The sequence below is a fragment of the Mytilus californianus genome, unplaced genomic scaffold, assembly GCF_021869535.1.
Source record: "Mytilus californianus isolate M0D057914Y unplaced genomic scaffold, xbMytCali1.0.p SCAF_4, whole genome shotgun sequence".
NCBI lineage: Eukaryota > Metazoa > Mollusca > Bivalvia > Mytilida > Mytilidae > Mytilus > Mytilus californianus.
The window spans coordinates 35,766,236-35,785,423 of record NW_026262690.1 but is presented as its reverse complement, the minus strand read 5'-3'; the positions used below and the strand labels follow the sequence as shown (position 1 = coordinate 35,785,423).

At 32.7% G+C, this 19,188-nt stretch overlaps 1 protein-coding gene across 1 annotated transcript in view; it reads right to left on the bottom strand.

The window, feature by feature from the left end:
• LOC127736912 (photoreceptor outer segment membrane glycoprotein 2-like) overlaps nt 1-19,188 on the bottom strand; it is a 101,942-nt gene that overhangs the window by 12,003 nt on the left and 70,751 nt on the right. Inside the window, exon 3 of the mRNA XM_052247476.1 lies at nt 10,344-10,473. Within this exon, the coding sequence (XP_052103436.1) occupies nt 10,344-10,473 (130 nt within the window). The remainder of the gene's footprint in view (nt 1-10,343; nt 10,474-19,188) is intronic.

The window sequence follows — 19,188 nt, the reverse complement described above, 5'->3', positions numbered from 1 at the left end:
TGAATGTTTCAAATGTAAGAAGAAATGTAGAACAAGAAGCACATTCTGTAGCTCAGGCCAACATTGGGTACACTACAACTACCAACGGCTATCAATAAAGAAGATTGAATCATTAGAACAGGAAGAACTTGAAGACTACACATGTCGAATATGCGAAGATGTCAACTTGAAAATATTAGAAACTGTACTGTCTCCAGGAAAAAAATGTGCAAACAGTATAACGTCTTACCATCACAATGACGTACCAGCAATTACTCAAGAAATAAGCATTAGCCGTAATGATGACTCAACTGAGAAAAGCCCTGAAACATGTCCTGTATGCGACACAATAATAATGGATGCTAAATATGAAATCTGTGATATTTGTTATGATATAGCTCATCCTGAGTGCATGACAATCAGTGGTAACAGCTTTATATGCCAATCATGTAGCAACACAATCCAAAGACTGCATGGAACCAATACAAGACGAAAATGAACAGAATGATACTAGCCAAACATTTATAAAGTCTTGTGAATTACCTGAAGATAAAGAAAACAACCCAGAGCAAACCCATGAGAAGTCTATTATGAGAATAAATAGTCTGGAAAGGCGGGACCTACATAATGACCCTGAAATAGCAAATAACAACCAACAATAAACACAAGGGAAAAATACAAATCAGAAAAATGGAAAAAAGGCAACACAAAAGGCAAACCTTGATACATTCCCTATTCATCAACAACCAACATCAGAGTCTACTGAGCGAGATGAGGGGGCAACATTAAAACTAAGAGAGATCCATGAAAGAGAACTCAAATTGAGAAGGGCGGAAGAACATCTGAAAATGAAAGAAAAAATATTCAAAGACGAACAGTCTAAAATAGTGCTCCTGGAAACTCGGTACCAATATCTGGAATCCAAGAATTGTGAACTGGAATCATTAGTCAACACAATGAAACGTAGACTTGACATGAACACTAATACCAATAATATACAAGGGGCTCTTATTAACACCATTAAATGAACAAATGCAAGGAAAGATTAACAACAGAATATTAGCCTTCCATGAAAAACTAACAAATCTTGTTATGGACCAGGTAGAAAATCAGCTACAGAAAGTAGCGGAGAGCCTAAACATCCCTGATGCAAGACAAGACATACATCATGGAAGTAAAGGCAATAATCCAAGCTATGAAAATGATCAGGAAAATAGGAGAGCTGCAATGAATATCGCCACAACAGTAAGCCAGAGCGCACCCACAAACCCTGAGGCCGTCCAGAACATACATAACAATGGCGTAACACAAGCAATTACCCAGGGTGCAACGTATTAACACCAGGATATAATGTAAATGGCCATAGAGGACAATTCATAGGGCCTGATGCTCTCAACAACGATTCTGATAGGTACAACTTTCCACCACCTATATATAATGTTCACCAGGATAAAGGGCCAATGACACCTATCATCATAACCCAGATGCCAATAGTTCATAATACTGTCCCGCAAGGAAAGACCCTCTATACCGTCTTTATCCCAACAAGTAACATCAATCAACAGGCCTCAATACAAACAACCAAATAATAGAAACCCAGATAGAAAACATATTACGGTACAAGACCGGAAGCGTAACGGATAAAGCAGAAACAGTAGTACTAGAACCGATGTTTCTGGCATAGATTCAACTACTATTAGTAATCACAATAAACAGGTTTCTGTTGCCAACCCGCTAATTCCAAATCACCAACAACATTGTTTAGGCCAACAAAGCCTCCAATGGAAGAGCAGGTAGCACAAACAATAGAAGCCTCAAATACTACTCTGCAAATAGTTTCATTCAACTGTAAAAGTATTACATCATGCAGTGCAAGGGTTAGGGATCTGATTAGACAAAATGATTTTGTACTTATTCAAGAACATTGGCTATTTGAAGGACAATTAAATCTGATAGGAGAAATCGACGCATATGTGAACTATGCCGCTCAAGGTGTGGATAAATATGATCCACTCCCGCCGATATATTTGCCAAGAGGATATGGAGGAGTAGCTATAACATGGAAAATGAGGTTGGATAGTATGATTAGAACATTAGATGACGGAAGAGAGCGTATACAATGCGTGGAAGTCTTAGGAAAAGATAATAACAATCTGCTCTTAATATCTATTTATTTACCATCAACTGGAAGTCGTGATCATTATGAGGAATTTATAGACACTATAGATCAACAATGAAATTGTGCTCAAATATCAAGATACCCATTATATGATATTTGGAGGAGATCTAAATGAAGACTTAGGAAACAGCGATAGAATAAATAAGAGAAAAGACTATCTGGAAAAATTTGTGAAAGAGACTGGGCTTAAATACGATAATGAAGGAAAGACATTCGTAAAGGTCAATTGAGAATAATGTTAAGAATTGGACTACTTCCTACATAAACTTGGTAAAATCAAGCAAACACACAAGCAAGTGACGAATAGCATTATGAACAACACGTCAGATCATCATCCAATAAAAATGAAAATATTATATGGAATCTCGAACGATGCAGATTGCAAATATCTAACGAAGGATTGTACAAACCAAGCTGTCAAATGGGACAAAGTTGATATTGACCTATATGCAGCCATGACAAATGAACAATCGGATTCTATACTCAACATACCGCTGGATACATTTGAACAACCTATATTTGTCTTAGAGCAGGTGCATGAATTTCTAAATGATGCAGCAGTTACATGTGCCTCAAACAAGCCAAGGTACAAGACAAAACCGAAATTGAACGTATGGTCTCCAGATATAAATTTAGCCCTAGACGAGATGTGTAAATACTATGCGCAGTGGGTAAAGCAAGGAAAAACAAAGGACCCCGAAAACAATATATACCAACAAAAACTGAGAACTAGAAGGGAATTTAGGCGACAGGTGCGAATTGAAAATGCTAAAGTCAAAGATTCTGAGAAACAACGCATAATGGAAACAAGAACAAAGGATGCAAAACTGTTCCACCATCTAGTAAAAAGCAATAGAAAGACCAGGGGTAATGCTATCATGGATTTGCATGTTGGAGACATATGTATGTCTGGTGAGCAAAATGTTATGGAAGGCTTCAAACTGCACTTTAGAAACTTAGCAACTCCAGAGGAATCTACAGTCTTACAGGGCTTTCAATAACTTTTCAATGAACAGGCTGTTTACTAATTTGAAGTGGATGATCAAAAAAGGGGGGGTCAGGGGGGCTTGCCCCCCCGAAAATTTTTTTGACCTTACATTGAAAATGGTGCACTCTGAGGCATTTTCAAACTATTTACAAGTGCATAAAAAATGGGGTTTCATAGGAATGTTATCTTTTTTGTTTAGCTTGTAAGGTCAATCTTGTGATATTGCGTATTAAAATAAGACAAATAAAAATATATCAAAAATAATCTTAATTGTTATTGTATTGCCAGATTTCGCAAAAAGTAAGAAAGCAACGGAGGGTCAGCATAAACTATTAATACCAAGACTCCGTGTTGAAGGCCTTACTTTGACCTATAATGGTTTACTTTTACAAATTTTGACTTGTATGGAGAGTTGTCTCATTGGCACTCATACCACATCTTCTTATATTTATGTAAAGACCTACATATATATGTCATCTGCAAAATCTGACAATTTCAGTTTTGATCCAGAAAAGAAATATTATTTTCATGTGTTCTATATTTCAATAAAAACATGCAAATCTGGGAAAGGACATATATGCTGAAGTGGGAAAATGTCTACCCCTTCTGAGTTAGCACTTTTAACAAAGGCTTCCATTCGAGATAGGTTAATGTAAAAAAAATTCAAACTGAGGCAGGACCCATCCTAACATTGGTACTTTTTTCAACGAGTGGGCTAATGATCAGCAAGGGGGAAATTATAACTGAAAAAAAATAAAGAGAGCCTTTTCCATAGCCTTGGCATTTACCCTCCTACCTACTTTTTCAGTAAAACTTGACGGGAAAGGTCCAACTATAAATAAAAAATGGGAAGCCTTCCTCCTATCCTAGGCTTCTTTGATGGCCCCATCCACAACTAATGGGCAATGACAAACCTGGAACTATATACTACAAACTGGAGAGAAAAGGTCAAAAAAAAAAAAAAAATGGGCAGCACCCCTCCTAGCCTAGGCACTATTTTCAAACCCCCTTCCCTCCCCAAGAGTTAAAGGGTGGTAATAATTAATGAAATACTTGTTAAATTATAAAAAGGGCATAGAAGGCAAGCTTGGGCAGGCCTCATTTATATAAACATGAGACTGTACAGACCTTCTAAGGCTTCTTTGAAATTTAATAACTTCAAATAAAAAGTTTAAGCTGTAAATGGCTCCAATGATTTTGTCTTTTTGCTGGTAAAGAAATCATTTACTTTTGGTCTTTCATTTCATTCAGTTTCATTTAATTTATTTACATGCAATTTAAAAAATTGCCTCCTAAAACTTTTTAATTTTGGTTTCTCATGAATTATCCATTGATAACATACGTTTTTATTTCGATATCTCTCTTGATTTTACCATTGACAATCTTGATCATTCAAGCGATTGATTGAAGATCGTATTTGAATGCAGGCAAACGTCTTACTGACGCCGATTTTAAATTTACTTTCAGTCAGACAAAATGGTCCAGTCGGTTATAAAAAAGCCATCGTTTTTGAAAAATCTATGAAACTAAAAACTCCATGAGACAAAAGGTTAATAAAACTTTGTTTTTATTTTATTCTCTTAAAAAATATTTTTTGTTTAAGCATTTGAACCGGCGATTTCCGTCTTTTGAAACGGCGACATTCCGCCGGGTGCCGGCTCTTAATGAAAACCCTGGTCTTAGAGAATAGACAATATCATCAGGAAGTAGAATATGAAATAGGATTAATGACAGAGATAGTGAAAGATAAGAATATACCACCGGCCACACTAGAAGAACTACAAAAGGCCATCAAATCAATTAATAAAGGAAAATCAGCTGATATATATGGAATCACTGTCGAACATATATTACATGCATGGAAAAATTTGGAATGGTTGTTACTGAACCTCATCAACATAATATTCAAAGAAGGCAAGGTACCAGACATGCTAAAAGAGGGATTACTCACCCCCGTGTTTAAGAACAAAGGCGAGAAACACATAGCAACTAACTACAGAGGAATCACTGTACTACCGGTGTTAAACAAAGTGATAGAAACAATCGTAAAAGTAAGGATCAACCCAGCATTACTTGTAACCCAAAATGTAACTCAACGAGGGTTTACTGCAGGCTCGGGACCAGCAAATGCAGCCTTACCGGTAGAAGAAATATACCGTGGAGCCAAAGATAACAATCAAGAGTATGAACTTGTACTGCTGGACCCAAAATCAGCCTTTGATGTAGTTATACATTCCCATCTTATGAAGCGGCTCTATCATGCAGGAATCGATGATAAACACTGGATAATCATTCAGAGTATGCACACAAATGCAACAAGTGCAGTTAAATGGAATGGCAAAACTTCCGAGCTATTTAGTGTACTACAAGGAGTACGCCAGGGAGGGGTCCTAAGTACCGACCTATACAAGCTTTACATCAATCCACTACTCAACATGCTGGAAACATCGAATTTAGGATGTAGGATTGGAAATATACTCTGCAATACTAGGGCATGTGCAGATGATGTCGCACTCATGAGCAAAAAGACAACCGATATGCAAGTACAAATCAATATGGCAAACACTTTTGCCGGCATGGAGGGATATAAACTACAGCCAAAAAAAGCGTGGCTATAAACATCAAAACTAAGCCAACAAGGAAAGAAACGCTATTGGAAGAATATACAATGAATGAAGCTACTATGCCAAGAGTTGACTTAGCTATGCATTTAGGAATAATCAGAACCAACTCTATGAAGCAAAATATCATAGCAAATATTGAGGAGAATATAAAAAAAATCAAGGAGAAATGCTTATGCTCTACCTGGCAGTGGCTTCCATGGTGAAAATGGACTGGATATGGAAACAATAATACACCTGTATAAAATCTACATCTTGCCAGTGTTATTAAATGGAATGGATCTATTAACACCACGATCTCTTAATCTGGAGAAATTGGAAAAATTTCAAAAGAAAATGATTAAGCAACTAATGTCACTACCATTTAACACACCAGATCCCGCAATTAACATATTGACGGGAATACTACCAGTTGAGGCACAAATACACTTAAAGGTTATGACCCTCTTCATAAATGTATGTACCCAACCCAACGAAAGCTTAGAAAAACAACTAGCAAGGAGGCAATTGTGCATCAAGTCAATGAATAGTAACAGCTGGTTTATTGAAGTAAAAACAATCATGCTAAAATACGATCCAGGAAATGCAATTGAGTGGCTAGATATTCAGATGAAAAAGGAAGAACTGCTAAGCAAAACCAGAAAAGGGATCAATGCCTACTGGATTGAGCGAATCTCGTCCCTAGCTAAGCTCTTTACCGGCCTTCGATACCTTAACAGTGATATATTCATGCCAGGGACGAAAATACATCCAATATTGCGAATCAAGCACCAATCTCCAAGAGACAGCAAGAGAGTACCTACCAAGATCAAACTATTAACTGGAACTTATATACTGTCTACAACCTCTAAGATATAAGATATACAAAGAAGGCACTGAAGATCATTATATAGCGTGCGATTGTAAAGAAGAAACATTACAACATTTGCTTATACAATGTGAAGCTTGGAATTACCTGCGAGATCCAATTCTACAAACAACTTAAAAACTGAAAACTTCCCATGTAAAAAGTCATAAAAACTTTAAAAGTTCCTATGTAAATAGTGTATATAATGTTGTGGTGTTATGATTGGTAATTTTCATTATTTTTTGGTGGTGGAACTGTTCGACATACGAAAGTTTGGTTACCCTATTAAGGGTGTAAAGATCCAGAGAAGAAGATAGCAAGTTGTGTAAACAACATATGTCTAGGTTACCGGACTAATTAAGGGTTTTTGTTCTGTTCAGCAAAGATTGTTTTAGAAAATCAGAACAATGTAGAAAATTTAAATGTTATATTAAACTCACCTATTACAGAAGTGGAAATTGAAAAAGCTTTGAGAAAATTGAAAAACAATAAATCATCGGGTGATGACATGATTGAAAATGAATATTTGGAACACTCATGTAGTTTTAATATCATATTTGACAGTGAAATTATTCCTTATGTTTGGCTGTCTGGAAATATAATACCCTTAAATAAGAATAAAGGAGACAAACAAGATCCTAGAAATTTCAGACCTATAACAGTTATAAGCTGCTTTGGGAAATTATTCACTTCTATTTTGAATTCACGATTGAAAAATTTTCTGACGATTTTTGTTTATTATGTCAAAATCAAGCTGGTTTCAGAGAAGGTTTTTCAACTACAGATAACTTATTTGTTATTTACATGCTTATAAGTATCAAGAAAATAAGAAAAAGAAATTATTCTGTAAATTCGTTGATTTTGCTAAAGCCTTTGATACTGTGTGGAGAAAGGGTCTTTGGCATAAATTACTTATAAATGATATTAACGGTAAAATGCATAACGTAATTTTTAATATGTACACTGGTATTAAATCTCGTGTTGTATATAATGGTGAAATGTCAGAATACTTTTCATGCAATATTGGTGTAAGACAGGGTGAAAATATGTCTCCATTTTTATTCTCATTATTTTTTAACGATCTTCAGCAGTATATTGAAGATAGAAATATATGTGGTTTAAATTGTATTACTGATGAAAAAGAGGATGATTTTGATATCTACTTAAAACTTTTTGTGTTATTGTACGTAGATGATACAGTGCTATTTTCTGATAATGCTTCTGATCTACAGTTGCAATTAGATATATTCCACGATTATTGCAGTACATGGAAATTGAAAGTAAACACTAATAAAACTAAAATCATAATTTTTCTGGTGGTAGATTACCCAATAATATTAATTTTATATATCATGGTAATGCATTGGAGATAGTTAACGAATTGACTTACCTCGGGTTGAATTTTTCAAGAACAGGTAGCTTTAGTAGTGCTAAGAAAATTTTAGTTCGAAAAGCAAATAAAGCAATGTACGAAGTATTGAAAAAAGGGGAGGTTGCACACTTGTACTTGTCAGAGTAATCGCAGTATGATCTCTTTGATAAAATTCTGAAGTCAATCTTGCTATATTGATGCGAGATTTTTTTGTTTCAGTAATACTGATATTATAGAAAGAGTGCATTTGAAATTTGCAAACTACTATTTAATCTTAAGGATGTACACCTCTGAGGAGCCAAAATTTCTAGAATTAAACTTTTTATCTTACCTGATTTTTGGGTTTATATGACTGTAAAAAAATAATTGGCGAAGAAAAAATCATATGGTGGTGCACTTCTTTTTTTGCTACAGCCATTTGAAAGTACCCAATTTTGATGATTTTCCCATTTTTCATCAATTTTTACCCATTTTTGGGCTATTATCATGAAAAAAATCAGTTTCACAATTAAACTGTTTTTCATACTTTCACTAAAGATGAAGTGGACCAATCTGAATAAATTTAACTTAAAAAAACTATGGGTATGTGTTAATATAAGAAAGTTTTATAAAATTTTGTTGTTTTTTTTCGTGTCAAATTTACCATGTTGTTAATTATGTAAATTTGGGATTTTTCTCTTTCTTTAGAACAAAAAGCATATTATTTCAACTTCTTTGTTATAAATGATTGAAAAAATACATATCTAAGAAATTTGAAAAGAAAAAAATTGATATGGGATATACATGTATCTGGTAAAATCATTGCTTGTACCCCTCGCCCATTTTCTCAACATTTTGGCTAATGAGACTGACTTGATTGGTTATAAAGTTTGAAAATTTTATTACTCAAAAACTACTTATTGTAAATACACAATGTTTTCACAGAGTTGAGTTTGATTATGATATTTTTAAAATTCATTGATATTTTCCACTTGTATCACATGTTTTGGAAATAATTCCAAGACGAGATTTCAACGAGACTGAAACATCAGAAGAATACATCCTTAAGAAGTCGACACCTAATTTTATGATATATGGTGAACTGGGTTTTTATCCCATGTCCTTATATATACAGCTGCGTATGGTCAATTTTTTTGTCAAAAATTGTAAGTTGGGATGATAACAGGATAGCTAAAATAATATACAGATACATGTTCTTGAAGAATTCTGAAAACCAATTTAGGTCAGATTGGTTGAAATACGTTAAAGATACATTAGATAGATGTGGATATAGCAATATATGGTTGTCACAAGGACATTTTAATTCTAAATGGTGGGGTATTAGTTTAAAACAAAAGTTATTTGATCAGTTTCAACAGAAATGGAGATCAGATATTGACTGTTCATAAAAATGTTTAGCTTTCAAATTATTTAAACAAAATTTTGAATATGAAGAATATCTGAATATTTTAAATGATAAAAATAGAATAACATATTGTAGATTTAGAACGGGAAACCACAAGTTACCCATAGAAACTGGTAGATGGAATAAAATTGAACGTAACTATAGATATTGTAATTTATGTCAATGTAACGAGATTGGTGATGAATTTCATTACATTTTGCAGTGTAGCTCTTTGACAAATTTTCGAGCACAATATTTGGATACTTTTTTCTTGCACAGAATAAATATACTAAAGTTTGGAAAACTATTTCAGTTACAATACAAAAATAAATTTAAAAAGCTGTGCATATTTATCAGGGTTATAACTTTTCAAGTGAGTCTTCCTGTTTAATCACCACTCTTCGTCACTACTGTTTATTTTATTTATTTTTTTAATTTTTTGTTCATATCATCTTTTCATGTGTGTTTATGTTATGTTATAACTTTTGATGAACTTCTTTGTACCATTGTAACTTTATGGTGTTTGAGAAATAAAGAATCTGAAAATCTGAAATCTGAAATCTGCTAAAGTTTTAAAAGTTCTTTGCCACTCCACTTTTTTACCGAAAAAATATCAGGGTAACTAAGATGGCTTGATTGTTTATCAAATTTGATTGGTCGAACCTGAAACAGTAACGCGAAATTGTAAAAGGAAATTTTGGTCTCAAAATTGGCACTTTTATATGCGCTTTAAAGAAAAAAAGACCTTAAAACAATTTTACTTTTAGTTATTACTGTTTTCAGGCCCTTGGTTATCCCCCTTTTGACCGCAAGGTGTGCTGTTGGTTAAGTCAAAGCCTAGCAGTAATACTACAGTCCACATAACCCAGAAAATCAAGTCCGACAACTAGACCCAACAATTCAATTCCGATACTATGTCAAACTAGTAAAAGCAGCATTAGTACTGTGGGAAGCATGCTACTACTGTTCTTACCTGTAGAATCGTCTCCTAAGTCCTTACCAAAAGGAAACAGGTACCCATTCGAAATTCCTTCTATGTCATCGGCTTTTATTGCTGTTGCTATAGACGTCTGTAGAATTCTGGATATAAGCAAAATGGCAAACTGAAAGAAAATTACTTTTGTAAGAAATTTGAGGTTTTTATACCCATTTGTCACACCTATCCACCCTTGTTAAAATAGATGGGCAACATGATTGATAAATAAAGAATACCTAGTTAAAGATAATTAGGAATGACTTTTGTTAAATGATCTCCAACTTCAAAGCTTATATGTCTTATATATTGTCCTCAAAGTCAAATGATACTTAAAATTTAAAAAGTTAGATATGTTGCAAATACATGTATGGCGGAGTTTGTATAAAACAATTGCACATAGACTTTCTTCAAAGAAAATCATTTATCATATCGAAATCTTCAGAAATGTATTGCTGCTGAATTATTGTCTTCCCGTACCCTAATTCACCGATAGCTTTTCCGTACGCCGTGACACTCACCACAAGACTTCTCGTTAGACAACCGCACAGCGCAAGTGCGAGAAAAACCGTGACGAGAAAAGGGAAACAAAAGTGGAAGTTACATAGTGTTAATTATTATGAAAGAAAATTTGAATACACTATTTATACTAAAATGGGGTGTTTAACGACATTGACTTCTCACGAGGGTTGCACGGTCGGTTTAATACACCAAATCACTTAAAAACTGTTATGACAAAGTTAGATAAACAATAGAAACGTCATGGAAAACATTACAGTCGTTTCACATGACTTTAATAACTGGTAATTGTCTGTCAATCAACAACTTTTAAAACTGAGTGTTTAAAAAAAAATGGATCCCATTATTTTACTGTACATACTTTTTTCTTTGTCAGTTTTTTTTTCTCCTTCAGTTATTTGGCTGATTTTAAAGTTTAATGGTGATTGAAATACAAAAATAAATGACCTTCATTTTAAGATAGAACCTCATTCGCCATAACTTGTCTTCATGAAGGTCAATAAAAAGTAAAATAACAAAAATACCGAACTCCAAGGAAAATTCAAATCGGAAAGTCCCTTATCAAATGGCAAAATCAAAAGCTCAAACACATCAAACGAATGGAAAACAACTGTCATGTTCCTGACTTGGTACAGGCATTTCCTTATGTAGAAAATGGTGGATTAAACCTGGTTTTATAGCTATCAAAACTTGTATGACAGTCGCATAAAATTCCATTATATTGACAACAATGTGTGAACAAAACAAACAGATATAATGTCAAAAATAGGGGTACAGCAGTCAACATTGTGTTATAATCTTAATCACTATAAAAACAAACAAATATGTCAACAAAGAAAAACAAAATGGCATATAGATAAAGCAAATAAACAAAAATGAAAGACAAGAATACAAAAATTGACCACAGCACAACAACACATTGGCGGGATGCATAAGTACCCAACCATGCCAAAAGGGTATTACCAAAAATGGACTAAACACTTAAAACAGTAAAGGTTAATAATTTACAAAGACAAATAAAAGAACACTATAACACGTAATTCAGATGATAAACAACGTCAGTACCTAGAATCTATATAAATTTATCCATCAAAAACTTTTTCACTTGTACTTTAAAATTAAATTTTTTAGAGCAGCTTTTGATCATGTTTGGTAACGAATTCCAGTCTTTTATTCCATTATAAAAGAAAATGGTGGATTCACACCCTTTAATTCCTGGTATATAAAAGTTTTTACTACTAGATCTTGTATTGAAAGATGTTTCATTTCTAACAAAATTAGTATATAAATAATTTGGGCATATATTGTTAAAAATGTTGAAAACATGATTGAGTCTTAGTTGTTTGACTCTATTACTAATATTCAAAAAGCCCAATTTCTTAAATTCAATATATGTCACACTCTTTCTAGGATGTAATTGCAGAATAAATCTCACAATCTTATTTTGTGCCACTTGAAGTTTATTCTGCATTTGTTTTGATATACCTTCATACCAGCATGCACATGCATAGTCAAAATGACATTGAATAAGAGAAGAGCACAATGTTTTCCTAGATTGAAAATTTAGACACTCTTTGTTTCTATATAAAAAATTAAGCCTTTGATTGACTTTTTTCACTATAGAGTTGACAATAAAATCACCAGTTAGAAACTGATCAATTATTATTCCCATATATTTTACAAAAGTTTTGGATTCAATATTAATACCATAACAGAAGATAGCAAAATCACCCGGTATTAAAGACCGAAGTTTTCAAACAGGACCAAAAATTATACTCTCCGTCTTTCCCAAATGTAGGAACAATTTATTGTCAGTTAACCAATCATGGCATGATTCCAGCATTCTGGATAGTTTATGCGAGATGACCCCAGGGTCTATATGGGAAAATACAATTGCAGTATCATCTGCATATATCAAAACTTTACAATCTGAGTCGATGCTAGTTTGAACATCATTGACATAGATCAAAAACAATAGTGGACCCAGTAAGCTTCCTTGAGGGACACCACATGTAATATTACATACTTCTGAAATCACCCCATTTACACTTACAACCTGTTTTCTGTTTTTGTCAAATATGACTCAAACCAAGGTATAGCTCTAATCCCAATTACTTCTAATTTGTCACATACTATCTTGTGATCTACTGTGTCAAACGCCTTCTGTAGGTCTAATAGGACCCTGCCTGTAAAAAGACCTTTGGCTGTTTGAGTTTTAATGTGATCTATCAAGTGGATGAGACAAGAATCAGTTGAATATGAACTTCTAAATCCTGATTGAAACTCAAATAATAAATTATTTGAAATCAAAATTTTTTTTCCGTATTTTACTTATAAATGGACTTAGTTTTTCTGCCGGGAAATATTACATTCACTCTGTGGTTAAAGTTTTTAAAGTTTTAATAAATTTCTTAAACTATCCTTGGTTTGTACCAAACTTGGACAGAAGCTTGTTTATGATCATAAGATAGTATCTAGAAAGAAATTTTGTAAAAAAATAAATCTATTTTTTCCTTATTTTACTTTAAAATGGACTTAGATTTTCTGCCAGGAAACAACACATTCACTCTGTGGTTAAAGTTTTTAATAACTTTCTTATACTATTTTGGATTTCTACCAAACTTGGACAGAAGCTTGTTTATGATCATAAGATAGTATCAAGAAGTAAATTTTGTAAAAATAAAATTCCATTTTTTCCGTATTTTACTTATAAATGGACTTAGTTTTTCTGCCGGGAAATATTACATTCACTCTGTGGTTAAAGTTTTTAAAGTTTTAATAAATTTCTTAAACTATCCTGGGTTTGTACCAAACTTGGACAGAAGCTTGTTTATGATCATAAGATAGTATCTAGAAGGAAATTTTGTAAAAAAATAAATCTATTTTTTCCTTATTTTACTTTAAAATGGACTTAGATTTTCTGCCAGGAAACAACACATTCACTCTGTGGTTAAAGTTTTTAATAACTTTCTTATACTATTTTGGATTTGTACCAAACTTGGACAGAAACTTGTTTATGATCAAAAGCTAGTATCTAGAAGGAAATTTTGTAAAAAAAATAAATCCATTTTTTCCGTATTTTACTTTTAAATGGACTTAGATTTTCTGCCAGGAAACAACATATTCACTCTGTGGTTAAAGTTTTTAAAATTTTAATAACTTTCTTATACTATTTTGGATTTGTACCAAACTTGGACAGAAACTTGTTTATGATCAAAAGCTAGTATCTAGAAGGAAATTTTGTAAAAAAATAAATCCATTTTTTCCGTATTTTACTTTTAAATGGACTTAGATTTTTTGCCAGGAAACAACATATTCACTCTGTGGTTAAAGTTTTTAAAATTTTAATAACTTTCTTATACTATTTTGGATTTGTACCAAACTTGGACAGAAACTTGTTTATGATCAAATGCTAGTATCTAAAAGGAAATTTTGTTTTCTTCCAGTTAACATTACATTCAGTCTGCAGTTAAAGTTTTTAAACATTTATTAGATTCATAAACTATCCTGGATTTTTACCAAACTTGGACAGAAGCTTCCTTCAATCAAAAGATAGTATCAAGAGGAATATTTTTATTGATTTACTTCCTCATTTTTGTTGAGCCTGCGATTAACAGAAAAAGTAGGCGAGACACTGGGTTCCGCGGAACCCTTACGAATTTTTCTTAAATAAGGGCTTGACCTTAGCCATTTTCAGATCGTCAGGTACCGTACCTTCAGAGATAGATAAATTTATCAAGAAAGTAATGGGTATTTTCAGAATTAGGGCTGCATCCTTAAGAAATCTTGCTGGAATACCATCTAGGCCTATGCTCTTACTTATATTTAAACTGCATAGTTCTTTATACACAAATTCCTCTGTTACATGTTTTAGGTTAAAAAAATTATCTGATTTCCTTCTCTGAACATAAAAGGATCTAACAATATTTGTAGTGGCACTATATAAACCCTTTGCAGTTGGTAGTTTTTTCTACCAGTTTTGCAGCTATAGTTGTAAAAAACATGTAAAAATTATTTGATATGTTTTTGTTATCGTGACAGTTTTGCCAATCAATATTTAATACTATATAAGAATTTGATTTAAGATCTTTTTGATATCCAAATTTTCAAAACTTTTCCAAAGTTGTCTTGGATTATTTCCATTTTCTTCATTTTCACTTTTGTAATAGTCAGATTTTGCAGTTTTGCATGATCTTTGAACATGATTTCTAAACTTTTTGAAATCTTCAGGATTTTTAGAAATCTTAAAATCCGATAAAAATTTGTCTCTCTGCTAAATATCTATCAAATTTCAGCTGACATCCATGGTTCTGTTCTTTGTTTAATACAAACTTATTTAAGAGGGGCAACACTGTCAAGAATATCCATAAAAATTTCTTTAAATAATTACCAGGCCTCATTTATGTCTGAGGCACTGAAACACTTTTCCCATTTTGCTTTAGTAAGCTTAGCTATAAATTCATCTTTATTATAAGATTTCACAGATCTGACTTTAACATTACTGTGCTTATTATATACAGATTTTGCTAATTGTCTAGTACAATATACCATAGAATGATCACTAAAATCAATATTTAGTACACCAGACTGAGAGATTTTCTCAGTATTATTACATAAAAAATATGATCTATTACAGATGCTGTAAATTCTGTAATTCTTGTTGGCTCTTTAATAATTTGACTTAAATTAAACAATTTTAAAAGCTCATTAAAAGATTTATACAGTGATCCACTCTGATCTTTAAAACATATGTTCAAATCACCAAGTAATATAATTTCACAATCCTCTCTTAGCTGAGACAAAAAATTTTCAAATTTCTCAAAATTACAATTTTGAGGGGGTCTATAACCATGATAACAAGTCCCGACAAAAATAGGTTTATATTTTGGTAATAGTAATTCAATACACAAAAATTCATCATTATTGTTTATTTCGTGTAAACGCAAGATTTTCTTTAATGTACATACACACACCACCTCAACATCTGTTACGGTCTTTTCTGAGGATAGTGTATCCAGGGATGTTGGCCTCTGTATTGGTTATCGTTTCATCAAACCAGGTGTCGGTTACAGATATCACTGCTGCTTTTGTTTTAAACGCAATAGTCTGTAGCTCAGGATTTTTGTAAGTAACGAGCGGGCATTCAGGTGAATAAAGTGCATTCCCTTCTGGAAACATTTAGATTTAATCAGAATGTAAATTGTCATTTTTTGGAGCTTCGGTAAAACTCACCGACTCTGGTTCACAATTGTTACCATCGTGTTGATATTGGTCATCATTCTCGAAAAAAGAGTCTGAAAAATTTGGCAATTGACATTTCGAACAATACCATTCATCATCACTTTGAGATAGGATGTTGTATGATGTTACCGTGATGTTCATGCATTATCGTGTTGATTAGGTCACTTAGGAGTGACTAGTGATGGTAATAAACACATACAAGTAAGTTTGGCAAACAAACAAAAAAAGGTTTCCTTGGAAAAATAAAAAAATAATAAAGATTTATTGTTTTAGCAAAAATGTTAAACTTTTCGTTTTGTTTGTAATAATTGAAGCCAGTTGAAAAATTAAGAAATCTACATATGTGTCTTGTCTTGTCTCTATAGTCCGGAAATTTTCTATTCAATTAAGGTTCATGTGGACCCTATGGCTAAAATGGCTGCGTCTTCACCCCAAAATCTACTCGTGAGAACATATGTAAGCGTACTTTCATTCCGCCGTGTATTTATTCCGGGTAACTGTTTTTCACTAGAGAATATTGGATGTAAATAGTGTGAAAACGTCGATCTTGATATTGTTGTTTTGTTTATATTAGACCGGTTTATTGTTTACATGAATAAATGGGTTAAAATCAAAATAATTTTCAAGGAACCAGTTTAATTAATCTGAGTCAATCTAGTAAATAATATTGATGATGACGAGGAGGATATTTTTATAACTCAAAATACTTTATCAATGATCAGGACATTGAACTTGATATAAACCAAATTTAAAGAGCAGATTTGTTCTTACATAGAGTTTCAATTATAGAAGCATCCTATGATATTGACAAAGAAGATATGCTTTTATATCCAAGTCGACCGAAGAGCAAATACACAGAAAAACTTCGGCAATCCAATAAATATAAATATTACAATTAGTGACAATTTAAAAGCATATGATTTTATAGATTTGCATAGAAAAATAATTTAAATCTTATTCGTTAATAAGCATTATTGTGTTATCGTGTGTTCAAAATGAGTACTAATCACTTCATCAATGTATGGATCTAAAGCACTAGTGTAATTCATCCCGGTATAATATAACAAATGCAATCATTCCGGTACAAAATCACTAGTACAATCATTCCTGGTTCAAAAACACTAATGTGAACATTACTTGAATGAAAACTCTCCACTTTTTATATAAATCAGCTATGCAAGTTTCAAATACACTAATAACTATTAAGCCACATTTTATATATATTTCCCCTTCAAAAAACCCTTTTTAGAACCTTATAATGACTGGTGGATGTTTTACGCTGGACCCGGATAGAAAAACCTAGTGAATTTTTGTTGGTGGATAAAAAATCACTGGGGATTTTCATCCTCCGGATAAAAAAAAAACACTGGCGGAATCAAACCACTGTTACACAAACAAGTGCATCTGGAAAAGTTTTAAGGCATAGTATGCCCTAGATAAATAAAATTCAAATGCATTGTAGGTTTTAGAAAATTTAAACTTGACTGAATTCGCAGTGCACTTTTTTTCGTCCCTGCAGAAGATGATAAAATTAACAAACAGTTGAGTTTCACTTGATATGGTCCATGCACTCAGGTGGGATATCCAGTGAAAGAAAACAAAAGAAAATTCACTCTTCTTATGATAGAGTCGAGAAAGTCAATAATAAAACAATGCCGGTGACGATACTGATCAAATGTTATTTCCAAATAATATTTGTTCATTTTAAATAAATTAATTGTTAAACTGTGTTATTAGAAATACACATGCAAATACACGATGAATTTCTAAAATTTTCTCTGAATTATAAATATATCCTGCTCACCGGTGATTTTAACAGTAGAACCAGTACTGATTCAGATTTTTTTGAGATTTCAGAAAGTCATGATGATAATTACGATAATGTTGTTGTAGATTATGCTAGTTGTTTAAACCAGTTTAACACGGTAGTAAAGATGTATCAAAAATTCATATGGTAACCATTTCTTGATATGTGTAAAAATAATAAATTATTTATATTTAATGGTAGAGTAAATGGCGATAAAGAAGGCATGTTTACTTGTAGACAGTCAAGTGTTGTCGATTATTTTATTTGTACATATCCATTGTTATACTGTATAAATGAAATGCTTGTTCATGATTTTTCGTCATTATATTCTGATGTACGCTCGCCTTTATCGTTGACTATGTCATTTAAACAAACTTGCACTGTAGATAAAAATATATACGTAGAACCATGCGCTGATCAAAATGTAAAAAAGATAAATAAATGGGATACTGAAAAAGAAAACGAATTCCTTGAGAGCATTGACAGAAATAAATTAAGCGAATTAGAATCAGAGTTGAACATGCTAGAAACTAGCATACTAGCTAAAGAAAACATAAATAAAGTCGTTGAACAGGTGAACTCTATTATGCTAGAATCAGCAGGAAAAGTTTTGGGATCTCATAACGAGGGGGAAAACAAATACTACGATAAAAAGGTACACAATGATGTTATACTATTGTTTCAGAAAAGGGAGAAGGTTTGGTACCATAAAAACGTTTAATCCCGCTGCAAATGTTTGCACCTGTCCAAAGTCAGGAATCTGATTACAGTAGTTGTCGTCTGTTTATGTAGTTCATACGTGTTTCTCGTTTCTCGTTTCTGTATAGATTAGACCGTTGTTTTTTTTCGTTTGAATGGTTTTACACTAGTAATTTTTTGGGGCCCTTTATAGCTTGCTGTTCGGTGTGAGCCAATGCTCCGTGTTGAAGGCCGTACCTTGACCTATAATGATTTACTTTTATAAATTGTAACTTGGATGGAGAGTTGTCTCATTGGCACTCATACCACATCTTCCTATATCTATACACAAGCCTTTGTTTAACAAAGAATGCTGGGAAACAAGAAAATGTTTCCGTATCGCAAAAAGAAGGTATAAATCTATTAAGACGGAAAATAATCGAAAACAAATGAAAAAATCAGAGAGAGATTATAAGAGACAACTAGATAAATCCATTAAGAAACATAAAAAAGAAATCAGACAGAAGATGAACACACTAAAAAACAGCAACGCAAAGGAATTTTGGAAGATCTTGAATACAATCAGGGGGGTAAAACCAG